The 17324-nt window shown below is 34.6% G+C and overlaps 1 protein-coding gene across 7 annotated transcripts in view; it reads right to left on the bottom strand.

Moving 5' to 3' along the window:
* The window catches only part of GRIA4 (glutamate ionotropic receptor AMPA type subunit 4), a 393116-nt gene that overhangs the window by 81011 nt on the left and 294781 nt on the right, over window positions 1-17324 (bottom strand). For all 7 annotated transcript variants that reach the window (XR_013994147.1, XR_013994148.1, XM_081062108.1 and 4 more), the window contains exon 6: window positions 15324-15377. Coding sequence is in view for 5 of the 7 variants with exons in the window: in XM_081062108.1 (XP_080918234.1) it covers window positions 15324-15377 (54 nt within the window). In the remaining 2 variants the exon portion in view is untranslated. The remainder of the gene's footprint in view (window positions 1-15323; window positions 15378-17324) is intronic.

Raw genomic sequence — 17324 nt, 5'->3', positions numbered from 1 at the left:
ATCCAATTATGCCAATTTAGCTGTTAAATTTTGTCATTCAATATCTAATACACGAGAAAAGGACATAAGTGTTTTCATTCAGTTTAACTAGACTTAACAAATATTTCTTAAATGCCTCTGAATGTCTTTTATGAAGCATGGGGGAGTATAAGAAATGAATATGATAGCACTGAAAATTCTCCTATTAAAGACATAGTTGCCCTCTGGTATAGATATGTAGAAACGTGTCTTATGTGAAGGTAATAACAAGGTAATATGGTACTCTGACTCTGTGATGGGTTATACCTAGTTAGTAGGGTTCAGCTTAGTTACAAAGTGGTCTGAAAGCAAATGGAGCTAGTAATTTGATCCAAGGATGGTAAAAGCTTTGATTACATCAGTCACTATAACCTTCATAGTCCTGGGAAATAGTAGTGGAAGAAAAGAGCAAGATTGGCCATTCATGGACTCCTGTGTGGTAGGAAAAAAGATAGTGTCTGCCAGGTGGAGTGAGGATGCTGGAAGGGAAGGGTGTAATCTCTTTTGGTCCAGAGGTAGTTATCTGAGTTTCAAAAATTCTGAAAAGTCACTATCTGTCTATCTATCATCTGTCTATCTATCTATCTATCTATCTATCTATCTATCTATTTATCTATCTATCTATCTATCTATCTATCTATTTATCTATCTATCTATCTATCATCTATCTATCATCTATCTCTCTATATATCCACTTGTCATCTATCATATCTATCATCTATCTAGTTTGGTTTATACCTTTTTTCCCCTTATTAAGTATTGAAAGTGACTTACAAAAATACATACTCAATGCAAAGTGTAAAACAAATAAAAAATTACAAGAAGAGGGCAAAAGTCTTATTAGCGGAGTGGATTAACAAAACTTAAGTTATTAGCTCAGAGAAAAATAAACAATACACACATACATGAGTTTGTACACCTGTATTTGCTTGCTTTTTGTTTTCTCTTAGTATTTAGTAAACTTTCTTTTGAATGTGAATATAATTCAGGTGTGTTGAGGGAACTAAGGGAAAATGTTTTGTTTATTTTACTATTATTATTTTTTTTTTTGGTGAAAGTAAAATATGCAGCAGTGACCCTGTAATTATAGTAGGAACCAGTGTAGGAATCAGGGAGAAGAGGAAGAGCTGGCGTTGCCTGTCTTCCTGAATGTGTCTCAGCCATGTTTTTGGAAATTTCTGTTTGTGTTTTTTTGAAATAACAAATATGGTTGTCTTACTAGCCAATATATACGTAGTGCTGTTTGGCTATCTATGAGGAAAGACTAGGCTATTGGCAACTAAGCAAAATTGCTATGGAGTATGTATTAATAGCCACTAGTGATTCTGCACTCATTATGTGTCAAGCACTTTCCTCAGCACAGTATACAGATGATCTAGCTAGTTTAGTTCTCATGACAAGGTTATTAGGTAGATCCTATTATAAGTCTTATCTTCCAAGGAAGGAGGCTCAGTGAGTTATAGCAAAACTACTCACGATCACCCAGCAAATATGTGTTAGGACCAAGGTGACTCTCAAGTCTGCCATTTTTACCCTATGTTTCTGTGTATTCTTACAGAAAGATGTGTATTTTTAATTTTGGTATTTATCATAATGTCCCCGGGAGAAGCAGGATAATAATACTGTAGAAAACAGCCCAGGCTCTGAATCCTACCTCTGTAACTTTCTATCCTGAGGTTTCCCACATGAACAAGGAGAATGACCGTGCTAAAGTAGCTAGCACATCTGGTTTGAATTCAGTAAATGATGGCTATTATTAATTAATTCATTCAAAAATATTTATTTCATGCCTATTTTGTGCCAGATAATTTGACGGTTCATCAGTAACATTTTCATTTCACTAGGAAAGAAACTAGACACTCGAAAGCAAATCTATGTTTTTGAACTGGGGAAAACACTGTCCATCAGACTCGTAAAATGTCAGTTGTACATTTGTTTGCTTCTATGAGAATATAAGCCAGACCCACAAGCAGGCAAATAATTTCAGTTTTCTAAAAGCCACAATGATTCAACTATTGCATTGGTTGCTAATCGATGACATTATTATTTTCTTTCAGTAGTGGCTGAAATACTAGAAGGCCTGCCAAGCTTTTTTTCATAGTGTCATCCCATAGCTACAGCCTTCAGAAATATCTAATGTAAAGTCTAACTGGTAAATAGCCGTCCACATTTCCCTGATTCCATCCTGCTGCTATGCTGAAGGGAAAGTAAACAATATTGCCACGCCTGATTATAAACTCCTTTCAGTTATGATTTAAATGAATTGTGGGTGACCCAGTTAATTTCAGTTATGTCTGTTTGAGATTGGGCAATATTTTTTTATTTTATATATTTAAAAATAATTTTACATAGAAAATTGATAGGATCTAGGCTGTGAAGCAGTTTTCTTGGAAATAGTTACTCCTGTGGCCGGTTAGATTTCAGGTTTTACCCAGAGAACACTGTGGAACTGAAAGTTCTGGGCAACATTATGATAAAATTGTAACTCTAAATAGGATGGTGGTGGTGGTTAAGCAACTAAGTAGACAATGCCCCTAAGGGCGGAGGTTGGACAGCAGAGAGACTTCCTACTTGTTGAAATGCGCTCTGCAACAACGCTATCATCTCACAGTGGTGGGTGACCTCCTTAGTCAAGATTGTCTTCCAACTTGGTTTTCCTTTTAATTTCCATTTACAGTTCCTACATCCTCTGAAGGAAAAGGAGGGAAAGGAAATTTATAACCGATAGGCTTTCAGATAATCTGATGATGATTGATGTAAATCTATGTAAGCCCATCACATCGTAGGTGATTAATAAATATTCATCCTTTAAGTTTTATCTAATTCAGATAACATTTCTGCTGTTTTGCATTTCAGGTTCACAGGTTATTTAAATCATATTGAGATAGCTCTGGGGCAATTAACTTCAAAGAATGTCGTCAAGTGAGAGATTCCTTAACATCTTTCAAAATTTAGGTGGTTAAGAAAATACTCATTTTTGATGATCAATTAGATGTTGGAGTTTGACATGGTCAATAAAAAAGAAAAGAAAAAGCTTGAAAAATATTGGAAGCGTGGAGAAAAAAGTAAAACAATGTCTCCAAATTCATGAGGTCACTGCACTTGGGTAAAAATGTGCTAGAATGTTATAGTCCCTGTTCTGATACTAACCAGAATCCTAAATGTGGACAAGTCATTTCACTCTCTGTATCTTAATTTCCTTACCTTATGAATGAGGTGTGAATGGTGTGTGCATGTATCTGTTTGTGTGTGTCTGTTTGTGTGTCTGTTTGTGGTGTGGTGAGAGACAGGTAAGGAACAGATTCAGTTAATCTTTAGTGGTATACCCTGAGCATTTTATGATTTTATACTACTTTATGACTGAGCCAAGTGTTTTCCTAGATGTAAACTGAATTTTTTTTTTTTTAATTAAAACTCTAAATGAGAGCAAGATTTTAACAATTTGCCTAGCAGGTGGAACAAATGTCAACAGTTCCTTGTTGCTATTGGTGACCATATATAAATTATTTAGACGATTGGAAGAGGGGTGAAGACAGATCTGAATAGAAAAACAGAGAATGCTTATAAGGCCAGAACCCCCTTGAGGTTGGTACAGGAAATGCATAAATGAAGGGTCACTATGAATACATTATTTCATAATTTTGATTATTTTTCTTGAATTTATTTATCCTTTTTTAAATTTATTTTTTTTTCAAATTTATTTATTCTTTTTCAAATTTTTCTTCACTGTGATTCTTTGTTCACCCAGTTTTTTTAGCAGGGTTATTTTTAAAAAAATAATATTTCATTTTCAATTACAGTTGACATACAATATTATAGTAGTTTTAGGTGTACAACATAGGGATTTAGACATGTATATAACTTACAAAGTGATTAGCCCAATAAACCTAGTACCCATCTGATACCATACATAGTTATTACAGTATTGACTATATTCCTTCTACATCCTCATTACTGTTTTGTAACTACCAATTTGTATTTCTTAATACCTTCCCCTTTTTCACCCATTCCCCCAAACATGTTCCCATCTGGCAACTGTCAAATTGTCCTGTGTATCTATGAGTTTGTTTCTATTTTGTTTGTTTGTTTATTTTGTTCTTTAGATTCCACATGTAAGTGAAATCATATGGTATTTGTCTTTCTCTACTCAGTGCAATACCCTCTAGGTCCATCCATGTTCTTGCAATTGGCAAGATTTCATTCTTTTTTAAGGCTGAGTATTATTACATTGTGAACATATACCACCTCTTCATTATCCATTCATTCATTGATGGACACCTAGGTTGCCTCCATATCTTGGCTATTGTAAATAATGCTGCAATGAACATAGTGATGCACATGTTCCTTTGAAGTAGCTTTTGGGTTTCTTTGGATAAATAGCCAAGAGTAGGAATACTGGTCCTTCTTTGTCTCTTGTTATAGCCTTTGTTTTAAAGTCTATACTGTCTGGTATAAGTATTGCTACCCCAGCTTTTTATTTCTTTCCATTTTTATGAATTATTTTTTTCCATCACTTTACCTTCACTTTGTGTATGTCTTTTGATCTGAAGTGACTCTCTTGTAGGCAACATACATAAGGGTTTGTTTTCTTATTCATTCAACCACCCTATGTCTTTTGATGGGAGGGTTTAATCCATTTACATTTAAAGTAATCATTGATAGGTTTGTAGTTATTGCCATTCTATTATTCATATTTTTGGTCTTCTTTTTTTCTCTCCTCTTCCTCCTTTTTCTTAGAGTAGTCCCTTGAACATTTCTTGTAGTACTCATTTGGTGGTGACAAACCTTCGTAAGTTTTGTTGTCTGGGAAGATCTTTATTTAAAGATTTCCTTCAATTTTAAATAATAGCTTTGCTGGGTAGAGTAATCTTGGTTGTAGGTCCTTGCTTTTCATCACTTTAAATATTTTGTGCCAATCCCCTCTGGCCTGCAAAGTTTCTGTTGAGAAATCAACTGACAGTCTTATGGGAGCTCCCTTGTAACTGCTTTACTTTCGCTGCTTTTAAGATTCCCTCTTTGTCTTTAACCTTTGGCATTTTAATTATAATGTGACTTGGTGTGCATGTTTGGTTTATCTTGTTTGCAACCATCTGTGCTTCCTGAAATTGTACATCTATTTTCTTTGCCAGGTTATGGAAATTTTCCATCATTATTCCTGCAAATTTTCAATTCCCTGCTCTTTCTTCTCCTTCTCGTACCCCTATGATGTAAGTGTTGGTATGCTTGATGTTGTCCCACAGGCTCCTAAACTGTCATTTTTTCTGGATTCTTTTTTCTGTTTGTTGTTCTGATTGGGTCTTTTCTGCTACTTTATTTTCTAAATTGCTGATTTGATCCTCTGCTTCATCTAATCTACTGTTGATCCCCTCTAATGTATTTTTTATTTCAGTTTTTATGTTCTTTATTTCTCACTGGTTCTTTTTTTATGTTTCCTATGTCCGATTTTATGTTTCCTATATCTTTGTTGACATTCTCTGTGAGATTATTGAACATCTTTATAATCAGTGTTTTGAACTCTGCATTGGTAGATGGCTTGTCTCCATTCTGTTTAGTTCTTTTTCTGAAGCTTTGTTCTATACTTTCATTTGGGACATGTTTTTTTGTTTCCGCATTTTGGCTGCCTCCTTGTGTTTGTTTCTATGTATTAGGTAGAGTTGCTATGTTTTCCAGTCTTAGTAGAGTGGCCTTATGTAGTAAGTGTCCTGTAAGGCTGAGTGGCATAGTCTACTTTGTCACCTAAGCAGTGTGCTCTAGGTGTATCCCTTGTGTGGGTTGTGTGTCCCTTCTCTTGTAATTGAGCCTTGGTTGCTATTCGCACATCAGTGGGAGGATTGGTTGTGAGGACTGGCTATGACTACAGTGGAGGAACTGTTTTGCAAGGGCTGACCCTACAGAACTGGATTTGCTTTAGCAGGGCTGTGGTGCCTGCCTAGTCTGCCATTTGGGTGTGTTGCTTGTGGAGGTGGTTGGGTGGTGCTCTGGTGTGGTCTGAAGCTGGCCACCAGGTGTGTTGAATCTTGGGCCTCTTGGGAAGGGCTCTGTTGCAGTCCAAGTTCTGCATGTGCCCTGCCCAGGGCCACTTGGTATGAGGCACAAAGTGATACGTAGAGGGTTATAACTTGTGCTAGACTTGGTGGTACCTGTGAAAGTCTCAGCTGCGAACCAAGGCTGGTTGCCACTAGTGCTGGGCTTTGGGCTCCTTAACAAAAGGTACTGGGCACACAATGGTCATACGTTGCTTGTTTGGGTTTTGTGACCCTTTGAGAGATTTTAGAAAAGTCTGCAGCAAGTGCTAAGACAGGCCATTTGTATGGAAATGCCACTGGAATTGGCTTGCGTGGGTCCGAATGTTGGGTGGGGTGGGGTTTCAGGGAGTTGCCAGAATGGGGTGGACAAATGATAGCTAGGTTGATGAAGACTCAGATATGGCACCCACTTGGGTGTGCAGGCTGGGTAGGTGGAGGGCTTGACAAAGGAACAATGGCTTCTGCCAGTATTTCTGTCTGGGAGAAAGCTGCCCCTGCAGCCCTTGTCCTGAAGCCAGACAATTCTGTTCCTTCCCGTATGTTCCTTGTGCCTTTTGAACTGCTGCCCCAGAGCTGGAGCTCAGAGTGAGTGGATCCGTCAGTGAGTAAGTCTGTGTGCGAACCTTTAAGAAGAACACCTGGGATTACAGCTGCTCTCCATGTGACTCAGCTACAATCTCCACTAGTTTTCTCAGCCAGACATAATGGGAACTTCTCTTCCCATCACTGGAACCTTGGGCTGGAGAGCTTGGTGTGAGGCTGGGACCCTGTATTCCTCAAGGAAACCTCCACAACTGAGATATCACTCCCAATTTTTAATGCTCAAACACTGTGTGGGACCAACCTATTCCATGTCCCAACCCTTTCCACCAGTCTCGATGTGGATTCTTCTGTATGTTCTTTGTTATAGGACTTCTGTTCAGCTAGACTTTAGGTGATTCTCAATAATTGTTGTTCTGTAATTTAGTTGTAATTTTTATGTTCATGAGAAGAGGCAAGCATAGTGTTTACCTACCAACCCCTGCCCCATCTTGACCAGAATCTTTGAATTTATTTATTATTTGCCATCAGATAGGACAGAGTTTCAATCTTGCTTTTGACACCTAGGGTCTGTGTGATCTTGGATAAATTACACTGAACAGCATTTTCCAATGAACAGAATAAACATCTATTTTGAAGATTAATTAGAACAATTATAGTAACAAGAAAAATACAGGAACATAAGATGGGTGATAGAGGATAAGCAGCTATTCAACAGATAACGAGTAAGGATAATAGCCCTTTTTGTAAGGTCAAAATAGACATTGTTCCTCCTTTAATGAGTTTGCAGTGTGCTAATGTCTTATTTGCAGGCACAGGATGTTGGACAATACCTGGTACAAACAAGATGTAAAATGGTGATTTCATGAACTAAGAAAAATGAATTTATTCTATACTATTTGTGTATAAGGCGATTTGTGAACCCAGAAGAGGACCTATTAAATTGGGCATCTAAGGACAGCTTTCTATGAGATGGACTATTATTTATTTAGGATTGGGTGGAGTAAGTTCCTCCTCATGGAGACAACAGGAAAAATTGAAACTGAGAAGATGGAAGCAGCATAGGTATCAGGGAATTAGTTTGCTTTCCAGAAAGAACAAGTGAGGGGTGGAGTTGAAAGAGGTTCTGGGGTTAAGAAGGATTAAATCTGAAAGGGATTTGTGCATAAAGGTAAATAGTGTAAATACTTAATCCTACAGGATTTTAGTAGCACAGTGCCTAGATTTAAATGCTTAGTCTGGTAGAAGATGGTAACTACTGGAGAAATGGCAGTATGTCATTTTAAAAGAATTGTAAGAAGTCTGTACAGGAGTGAGATGTTAATTCTTAGCAGGTAGGGTTGGAAAGACAACAGGTCTTTCCTTTTCATGAGGGCCTGAATTCTTTTACTGTATTTGCAGGCTGGAGACTGCAATTTAAGGAGTGAAATGATATAATCATAGCAGTCTTTAAAAAATAACAGTGAGCAAAGTAAATAAAGAACCAAAAAAGAGAAAGTCTAGGGGCAAAGTAGGAAAGCAATTTTCTTTAAATTGCTGAAAAACAGACTACAGTGAACCAACAGATAGACAAAGTTTTCCTGCCTTTACATTTCTTGATCATTTCTAGAACACAGCTTAACCTATTGACATACCACGTGCTTTCATCAGTACCTCTAGATGATGGGTATGTCTAAATAAGGCATACATGTACCCACATACAAATCACAAATGGGACGCACTGTGTTTCCCTGAAAATAAGACCATCAACTCTAATGCATCTTTTGGAGCAAAAATTAATATAAGACCCAGTGTTTTATATTATATTATGTTATGTTATGTTATGTTATGTTATATTATATTATATTATATTAAACTATACTATACTATATTATATTATATTATACCTAGTATTAAATGATATGATATGATACCCAGTCTTTTATATTATATTATATTATATTATATTATATTATATTATATTATATCATATCATATTATATTATATCATGTTAATTATATTATATTATATAAGACCCGGTCTTGTATTAAAATAAGACTGGGTCTTATATTAATTTTTGCTCCAAAAGATGCATTAGGTCCAGCTAGGTCTTATTTTTGGGGAAATACGGTAGGAAAGAAATATTGTAGCAATAGTTCTTATAAATTTTTTATAAATTTTACACATCCTTAATGTGCAATTATTAATGGTAGTGGCGATGATAATTACAGAAAATTTTCAAGAATCAGGTTCAGGGACATGTCTGTCCACTTAGATATGAGGCACACAGCTCATGCTATTTAGGTGGCATGATCCTTTTAATGTATTGTTGAATTTTTGTTGAGGATTTTTGCATCAATGTTCATCAGGGATATCAGCCTGTAATTTACTTTTTTTGTATTGTCCTTGTCTGGCTTTACTATCAGGGAAATACTGGCCTTGTAAAATGAGTTTGGAGGCATTCCACCCTCTTCTATTTATTGGAGTAATTTTAAAAAGATTGATTTTAATTATTTTTTAAATATTTTGTAGGATTTACTCATGAAGCCATCTTGTCCTGGACATTTTGTTGGGAGTCTTTTTGTTGTTGTTGTTTGTTTGTTTTTATTGGGAAATATTGAGGAACAGTGTGTTTTTCCAGGATCCATCAGCTCCATGTCAAGTCGTTGTTTTCAATCTACTTGTGGAGGGCGCAGCTCACTGTCCTATGTGGGAATCAAACTGGTGACCTTGGTGTTATGAGCACTGCTCTCTAAGCACTGCTCTCTAACCACTGAGAAAACTGGCCACACTGTTGGTAGTATTTTGATTACTAATTCAAACTCCTTATTTGTTGGTCTGTTCAGATTTTCATTTTTATCAAGATTAATGCTTGGCAGATTGTATGTTTCTGGTAACATCCATTTCTTCTAGGTTGTCAAATTTGTCAGTGTATAATTGTGCACAGTACTTTCTTATGATTCTTAGTATTTGTACATCTTGTAGCAGTTGTAATGCATCCTCATACTTTTCTGATTTTGTCTTCTCTCTTTTGTCTTAGTTTAGCTAAAGGTTTATTAATCTTGTTTATCTTTAAAAAAAAAAGCTCTTATTTTCATCGATCATTTCCATTATCTTTTTAGTCTGTATTTCATTTATTTTCACTCTGATTTTTATTTATTTCCTTCTAACTTTGGGCTTATTTTATTTTATTGTTTTTAGTTCCTGAGGTGTAAAGTCAGGTTGTTTCTTTGCCATCTCTCTTTTTTGTTAATGTCGGTATTTATTGCTATAAAGTTTCATCTTGGAACTGCTTTTGCTGCATTCCATATGTTCTGATATGTTATGTTTTCAATTTAATTTTCCTCAAAGTATTTTTTGGTTTATTCTGATTTCTTTGACTCACTAGTTGTTAGGAGCATTTGCTTAATCTCCACATATTTGCAGATGTTACTGTTTTTTTCTTGTAGTTAATTTCTAGTTTCAAACCTCTGTGTTCATAAATGACACTTGATATGACTTCAGACTTGTAAGAGTTGATTAAGAGTTGTCTTGTGATTTAGCATGTAATCTATCCTGGAGAATGTTCCATGTGCATTTCAGAAGAAATATTGTGCTGCTGTTGGATGGAATATTCTGCAGATGTCTGTAGGACTATATGATCTAACAAGTAGTTTAAGTCCAATGCTTTCTTATTGATATATTCTGTCTCAGTTATTGTTGAAAACAGGATACTGAAGTTTCCTATTATTGTACTGCTAGCTTTTTCTGTTTTCAGGTCTGATAATATTTGCTTTATATATTTATGTGCTCCAATGTTGGGCACATAATGTATTTACAAATATTATATTCTATTGATGAATTGACTCTTTCTCATTATAAACGACCTTCTTTATCTCTTGTCAGTTTTGGCTTAAAGCCAATTTTGTCTGATATGAGTATAGAAACTTCTTTTCTTAGTTTCCATAAAGGGAAACTGTCTTTTCTCCATCCTTCACTTTCAGTCTATGTGTGTCCTTACATCTGAAATAGTCTCTTGTAATCAGCATATAGTTGGGTCTTCTTTTTTTCATCCATTCAGCCACTCTATGTCTTTTAATAGGAGAATGTAGTTTACATTTAAATGGTTATTGATAGGAAAGGACTTACTATTGACATTTTGTTAATTGTTTCCCAGTTAATTTGTAAGCTCTTTGTTCCTTTCTTGCTCTCTTCTTTTGTGATTTGATGATTTTCTGTAGTGGTATGTTTTGATTCTTTCTCTTCATCTTTTGTGTTTCTACTATAGATTTTTGCTTTGTGGCCATCATGAGGCTTGTATAAAACATCTTATAGTGATAACAGTCTATTTTAAGCTAACAACAACTAAACTTTGAACTTATACAAGAGCTGTACAATTTTACACATTCCCTCCCACATTTTATGTTTTTGACGTCACAATTTACATCTTTTTATATTGTGTACCCATTTAGAAATTATTGTAGTTATGATTATTTTTAATGCTTTTGTCTTTAACCTTTATATTAAAGTTAGAAGTGATTTTCCCACCACCATTAAAATTTGGGGGTATTCTGAATTTGTATATATATTTATCTTTTCCAGTGGGTTTAAAAAATTTATTTTCCATTGCAGTTGACATTTAATATCATTTTATAGTAGTTTCAGTTTACTAATGCATTTTATACTTTCGTATTTTCTTTTCTTTCTTTTTTGATTTGTGTCCTTTTATTTCAGCTTGAAATATTGATTTTATTTATTTATTTTTTTTTGTAAGACCACTTATGGGGATCAGCTCTTTCAGATTTTGTTTGTCTGGAAAATTCTTTATCTCTCCTTCAATTGTGAAGGCCAGCTTTGCCAGATAGAGTACTCTCAGTCGGCAGTTGTTTTCTACTAGCACTTTGAATATATGGCCCCATTTCCTTCTTGCTTATAAAACTTCTGCTGAAAAATAGAGATAGTCTTGTAGCGGTTCCCTGTACAGAACAAGTTGCTTTTCTCTTGCTTATTTTAAAATTCTCTCTTTGTTTTAATTGACAATTTAATTATAATGTGTCTCAGTCTATGTGTCTCTTTAGGCTCCGCTCGTTTGGTATTTTTTGGTCTTCATGGATATGGATGTGTGTTTCTTTTCTCAGGTTTGGAAAGTTTTCAGCCATTATTCCTTGAATCAAGCTTTCCTGCCCTTTTCTTTTTCTCGTCTCCTTCTGGGACCACTATAACACACATATCGATCCATTTGATGGTGTATCATAAGTCCCTTAAGCTATCTTCACTTTTTTCCATTATTTTCTTTTTGCTTCTCTGATTGAATTCCACTGCTCTGTTTTCAAATTAGTGAATCTTTTCTTCCACTTAATCTAATCAACTGTTGAAGCTTATATTGAATTTTGCAGTTCAGTTATATTCTTCAGCTTCGTAATTTCTCTTTAGTACATTTTTATATTTTCTATCTCTTTGTTGAAATTCTCATTTTGTTTGTGTGTTGTTCTTTTGACATCAGGAAGCATTTTTATGACTGTTATTTTGAACTCTCTTTTGGGTAAACCAGTCCAGATTAATCTCCTAGTTTTCTTTAAAACCCGAGCAACTGCTCAAGCTGCCTGCTTTGTTTTTAGTGACTCCCAGTATCTGAGGCTGTGCCAAGGCCTGTCAGTGAACTAAAGGAGAGGAACACAGTAAGCACTTAGATGCAGGTGATTATAAGCCTGACCTTTACAAGCTGCAAAGTAAAGTATGTAGTCAAATCCATTTAAGGAAAGATTGGAAAAAGGGCATTTTGTCTGTTTCCTCTGTACTGAGATTTTGGGGGATAGCCTTGTCAAGTACTCTCATGCACATCTGTTAAATGCTTCATTGTTTGCTACAGTCCTGTGGGACTTGTGAATGCAAGCTCATTTGGCTATCAGATTAGGTTGTCTTTGGGCAGCATCAGCCAAAAAGTGAGATGCCAAGTATGCATACAATTTCCTTCCAGACACATGTTGGCAATGTTGGCAACATGGCTTTACAGTGAGAGCAAGCTAGAGGGAGAATGTGGAAGAAATGCCCACCAGCTCAGTTCCCCTGGGCTCCGTGGAGGATCACAGACAACCCCTAGATGTGTGCAGCTAGAACCTTGAAGATGGACTGTCGGGTAGCCGGTTGCAAAATATATAGTCAACCCTCTTCCAGGAAAAGATTGGGAGATGGATATTTTTGCCTCTTCTGTTTGTGAGGATAGTCATAACAAGTGCTCATGTGGCCATTAAGAATGGCCCCCTTATTTTCTATAATACTGTGGGCCTTATGGACACTTGTCCCATTGGCTTTCATAGCTAAATGTTGGGGAGGAGGAGTCCAGTCTGGTGAGTGGCAGCTTTGAAAGCTGAAGTGTTAAACGTGTGGTCCAAATCCTTACTCCTCATGCAGAAGATGGGAGTTGGGGAGTCCCTCCAGGTTGTTTGGCATCATGCTAGGAATAGTGTTTGTGGACAGAATGTATCTTAGCCTTTCCTACCCATTCTGACATAGTTATTTTTTTAATTGCTTGATGTGTAGGAGTCATTTCTGTCAGTTTCTCTGCATTTCTCTCAGAAGCATTGCTCCATGTGTGGGAGGAAAGATGTCCAGAAAATCCCTATGTCTCCATCTTGGTCTCTCCAATTAAATCAGTCTTGATGAGTTGGGTAAATAACAGTTCTCCATTAATTGTAAATTGAAATTGTAAGTTAGAAATGGAATTATTTTCTTAACTTTCAGAATGTTTGTTGCTAGTGTATAGAAATACATAGATTTTTGTATATTGACCTTATATCCTGCAACCCTGCTAAATCCATTTATTAGTTTTCATAGCTTTTTATTAGATTCCTTAGAATTTTCTATACATAAAAATCTTCTTTCTCAATCTGGATCCCTTTTATTTATTTTCTTGCCCAGTATCCTTTGCTAGAAACTTCATACCATATTTGATCAAAATGATGAGAGGGACATCCTTGTATTGTTCCTGACCTTAGGGGAAAATCATTCAGTTTTTCAACACTAACTAATAATAATAATAATAATAATAATAATAATAATAAACTGGATTTATTTCACACCTGGGAAACCTATGAACATAGTTCTCAAGAAATAGCTGTTGATTAGCCCGATGAAACAAAAGTGAGTATGCTTTTGAAAGTCACAGTTATCTAGGGATAAATGAATAAGTCAATAGAATCCATATTAATACATTATAATGTACATACATATGCATGAGTTACTGGCCAAGTCAAGTGTTACATTAATATCAACTACATGTGGTAAAAGATTGGTTATTTTTAGTGAGAGTGATGATTGTATTCCTTCATACAAGCATAATTTTTTTCTACTTCCTATGTTGTTACTTAGTCATAAAGATAACTTAAGTATGCTACCATGTACTAGGGCTGTTTAAGACAGGCTGTGATACCCATTAGAATTTTATAACCATTAATTCTTTCCAAATGAATCATCAATGTCAGCAGTTCATTTCTGGCCTGAAAGTCTATAACATCTTGACTTTTTTTTTCCCCCTCAATTCTATCATTTGGAAAGAATAGATGTCAAATCCTTCTGTTTGCTAGAATCTCCTTATATAATGTCATTGTAAATGCAGACATTCTGTAAACATAAGGTTATTTTTCTCTTATAGTGATACCAGAATATATTAACTTTAAGATATATATATATATATATATATATATATATATATATATATATATAACAAAATATATTAAAACATCCAGATTATGGGCCTTCTAAAAGTAATGGAAAAGACAAATAAAAATTTCTCAGTATTTTCATGCTACTCCATTAAGTACCCTAATTATACTTTATTCAAGAAACACAATGCAATATGAATTCACACTCTACTGCTGCATTTTAATATCTCTACACCATAACGAAACCCAGTTCAATAAAGACTGAAAATTCCTTTCTCAAAGTGTGATGGGCCACTTGCTACATGATAGGACTGCATCTCAATCTCTTTTGCGGCCTTTGGTTCCTTTCCTTCTTCAAGCACAAGATCCTCACCAAAGAAATATGTGGCAGGGGAAGAGAAAAAAGGTAAAACATTCTGAACTTCTTTAAGATAAACCTCTTTAGAGATCAAGCCCTTGGGGCAGATGGTACTCCAATAAAGCAAGGAGAATGCCACTCTGCATGGCTAGTTTAACCCCTACACTGCAAAGTTAATAAGAAATACCTAGTGACCCTTGCCAACAAATCCAAAAGGACTTTCCTTAAGCTTTTAAGAATTTTGTACAAATATATGTATCTTGTTCAATAACCAACTGTATTTAATATGTGAAAAGTTGACATAATTAAGCAAAGTTTGAATTACTCACAATCAAAAGCCTTCCTTAAATAGCCATTTCAATCTTGTTTTTCTTAAAATTAGAGAACATGAGTCATCAGTTTCCATCATTCTGGTAATACTGCTAAGCATTGGCAATCTTTATTCATAGAGTAGCACATTTATCATTTACACAGAGAAAAGGCCATTACTTAATTTGCCAAATGATATCATAGCAAAGCAAACATTGTAATTAGTTTTAAAGGTCACTTTGGCAGATAGCAAACTAACCTGCATCAAACTATACTGAATTCTACATGAGCAATATAATGATCATTATAATAAAAATATTATCCTATGTTATAAAAAGCTTAGTAAGTAATACAGTGTAATCATTTATTGGAACATTATTTTAAGGCACAGTTGAAATAATCTTGAATGCCTGAGAAATTCTTATGAAAAATAGAAAATAAAGAGTTCTTACCAAATTTGCAATGATATAATGGTAGCCTTTAACATGCTTTCCAACACTTACAATCTGTGAAGATATAAGGAAATAAGAGAAAACCAATTTAACTTTACTGAATGATTATATTTTTTAAAATTAGAATTTTAACTATTTGAGCATAATTCCTTGTGGAGACATGATGAGAAATAGATATAATTATCCTTGTAAAAGTGATTTATCCTAATTAGAAGGAATTTATAAGCCACGTTAAAAATTAAATGGTTAAAGTAAAAAAAAAATCCCTCTAATAAGTGATTTATCCTAATTAGAAGGAATTTATAAGCCACGTTAAAAATTAAATGGTTAAAGTAAAAAAAAAATCCCTCTAATTTCAATCACTGTATATATAAATGACCAATTATTTCACTAGACCTGTGTCAGAAAACTACTATGCTACAATCCCTTCAAAGAGAATGACAAAGTTATAAAACAAACCAATAGTATAAAACAAACTAATATAACTACATGTATGTACACATATATATAAACATAAGAAACTTAAAGTGATTTTGGTCCAAAGAATTTAGATGTACATAATTTACTGATGATTTATTGAAATGCACAATAAACTGTTAGGTGTCTTTGACTGGTAAGAATGATTTTCTGTGAGTAGATTGGATTTTTGTTGTGAGCAGCAAGCAAGATTTTTCTGTTTTTAGACACCTCTGATACCACAGAATACTTAATTTTCACCTACATATGGATACAACAATACTTTCTTCTAATAAAAATAATGACAAAATATCACCAGGAGACTTTTCTCTTTGCTAGATTCCTTTTTTTCCCCTCTAAGAATGTTTTTAGGAATTTTTAGGAAATTAGAAACTCAGAAATTTGAAGAAAAAGAAAGAATGGGATTTAAAAATTGTATAACTTTATTTTTGCATTAGTAATTAAAACTCTTATTTTCTGTAAAATGGAAAATTTCCTTCAATGGGAAATAAATCTAATGATAGTTACTAATGAACAGCTTTGTAACTGATGTACTCAAAGGTAAAAATACAATATAAGATTTTCACGTACTTTTGTCATCAAAAAAAAATTAAATTGTTTTTAGCATTTTAATATCCTCTAAAATATTTCTTTGTAAATTAGTGACTCGTGTAGGAAATACAGAGAAACCCGATTTAAATCCAGAACATATGAATTGTGCTGGAAGAGTTTTGCAAACATGGCTATCAGTGAAATGGAACCACTGCTTAACTCATGTTTTCTGTTTGATTACACTTAAGACCTATTTGTCTTTAAGGTTGTGTAATTTCACTACCATGAATTTGGATTTTTACTCTTTACTTTTTGTTTATGGATGGTTCAGAATTTGTTGTGGTTCCTGACTATGAGGATTGCCTTCAACAATTCTGGAATATTCTCAACCAATATTTCTTCAAAGACATTTTGTGTTTGCTTCTAACAAATACTGCAATGTTGCTGTCACTAGCCAAGGGCCACTTTCATGATAATTTCTCAGTTTCCAGATTTCAGATCACAGTGTATGGTATAAATTCAAAATACAGTCTGTCTAAAGAAGACAAATTCTCATAGATGATATATCCCTCATCAAACTAAATCCAAGCCATAGATGATATCTCCCTCATCAAACTAAGCCCAAGCCAAGATAGAAAACACTTAGTTGATTCCTTGTGCGGGTACTGGTAGTAGATTTTCTTCTATTCTTCTCTCAATAGTCCAGCTTAATATGGTATCTAAGATATAATTTATTGCCTTGATTAAGCTCAAAGGTCTGTTCCCAGGTGAGCGTTAAATCCCCAGCCAGGCTACCCAACCTAGCAACTTCATTTAGCTCAGTCACTTTCTATTCTGAAGATTTTCTTTCTTGGAAGCTTAGCTATGAATTTTACATAGCATTTCTACATGTTTCATATTGCCAGATTTATATCATCTACAGTTTATCTAAAACTGAATTTCCCTGGCAATCTCACCATAAAGATGAAGACAAGCAATAAATAGATGGGATTA

Source organism: Rhinolophus hipposideros (assembly GCF_964194185.1).
Source record: "Rhinolophus hipposideros genome assembly, chromosome: 10".
Classification (NCBI taxonomy): domain Eukaryota; kingdom Metazoa; phylum Chordata; class Mammalia; order Chiroptera; family Rhinolophidae; genus Rhinolophus; species Rhinolophus hipposideros.
Note: the sequence above shows the minus strand (reverse complement) of the source record. Positions and strands in the feature narration are given on the sequence as shown.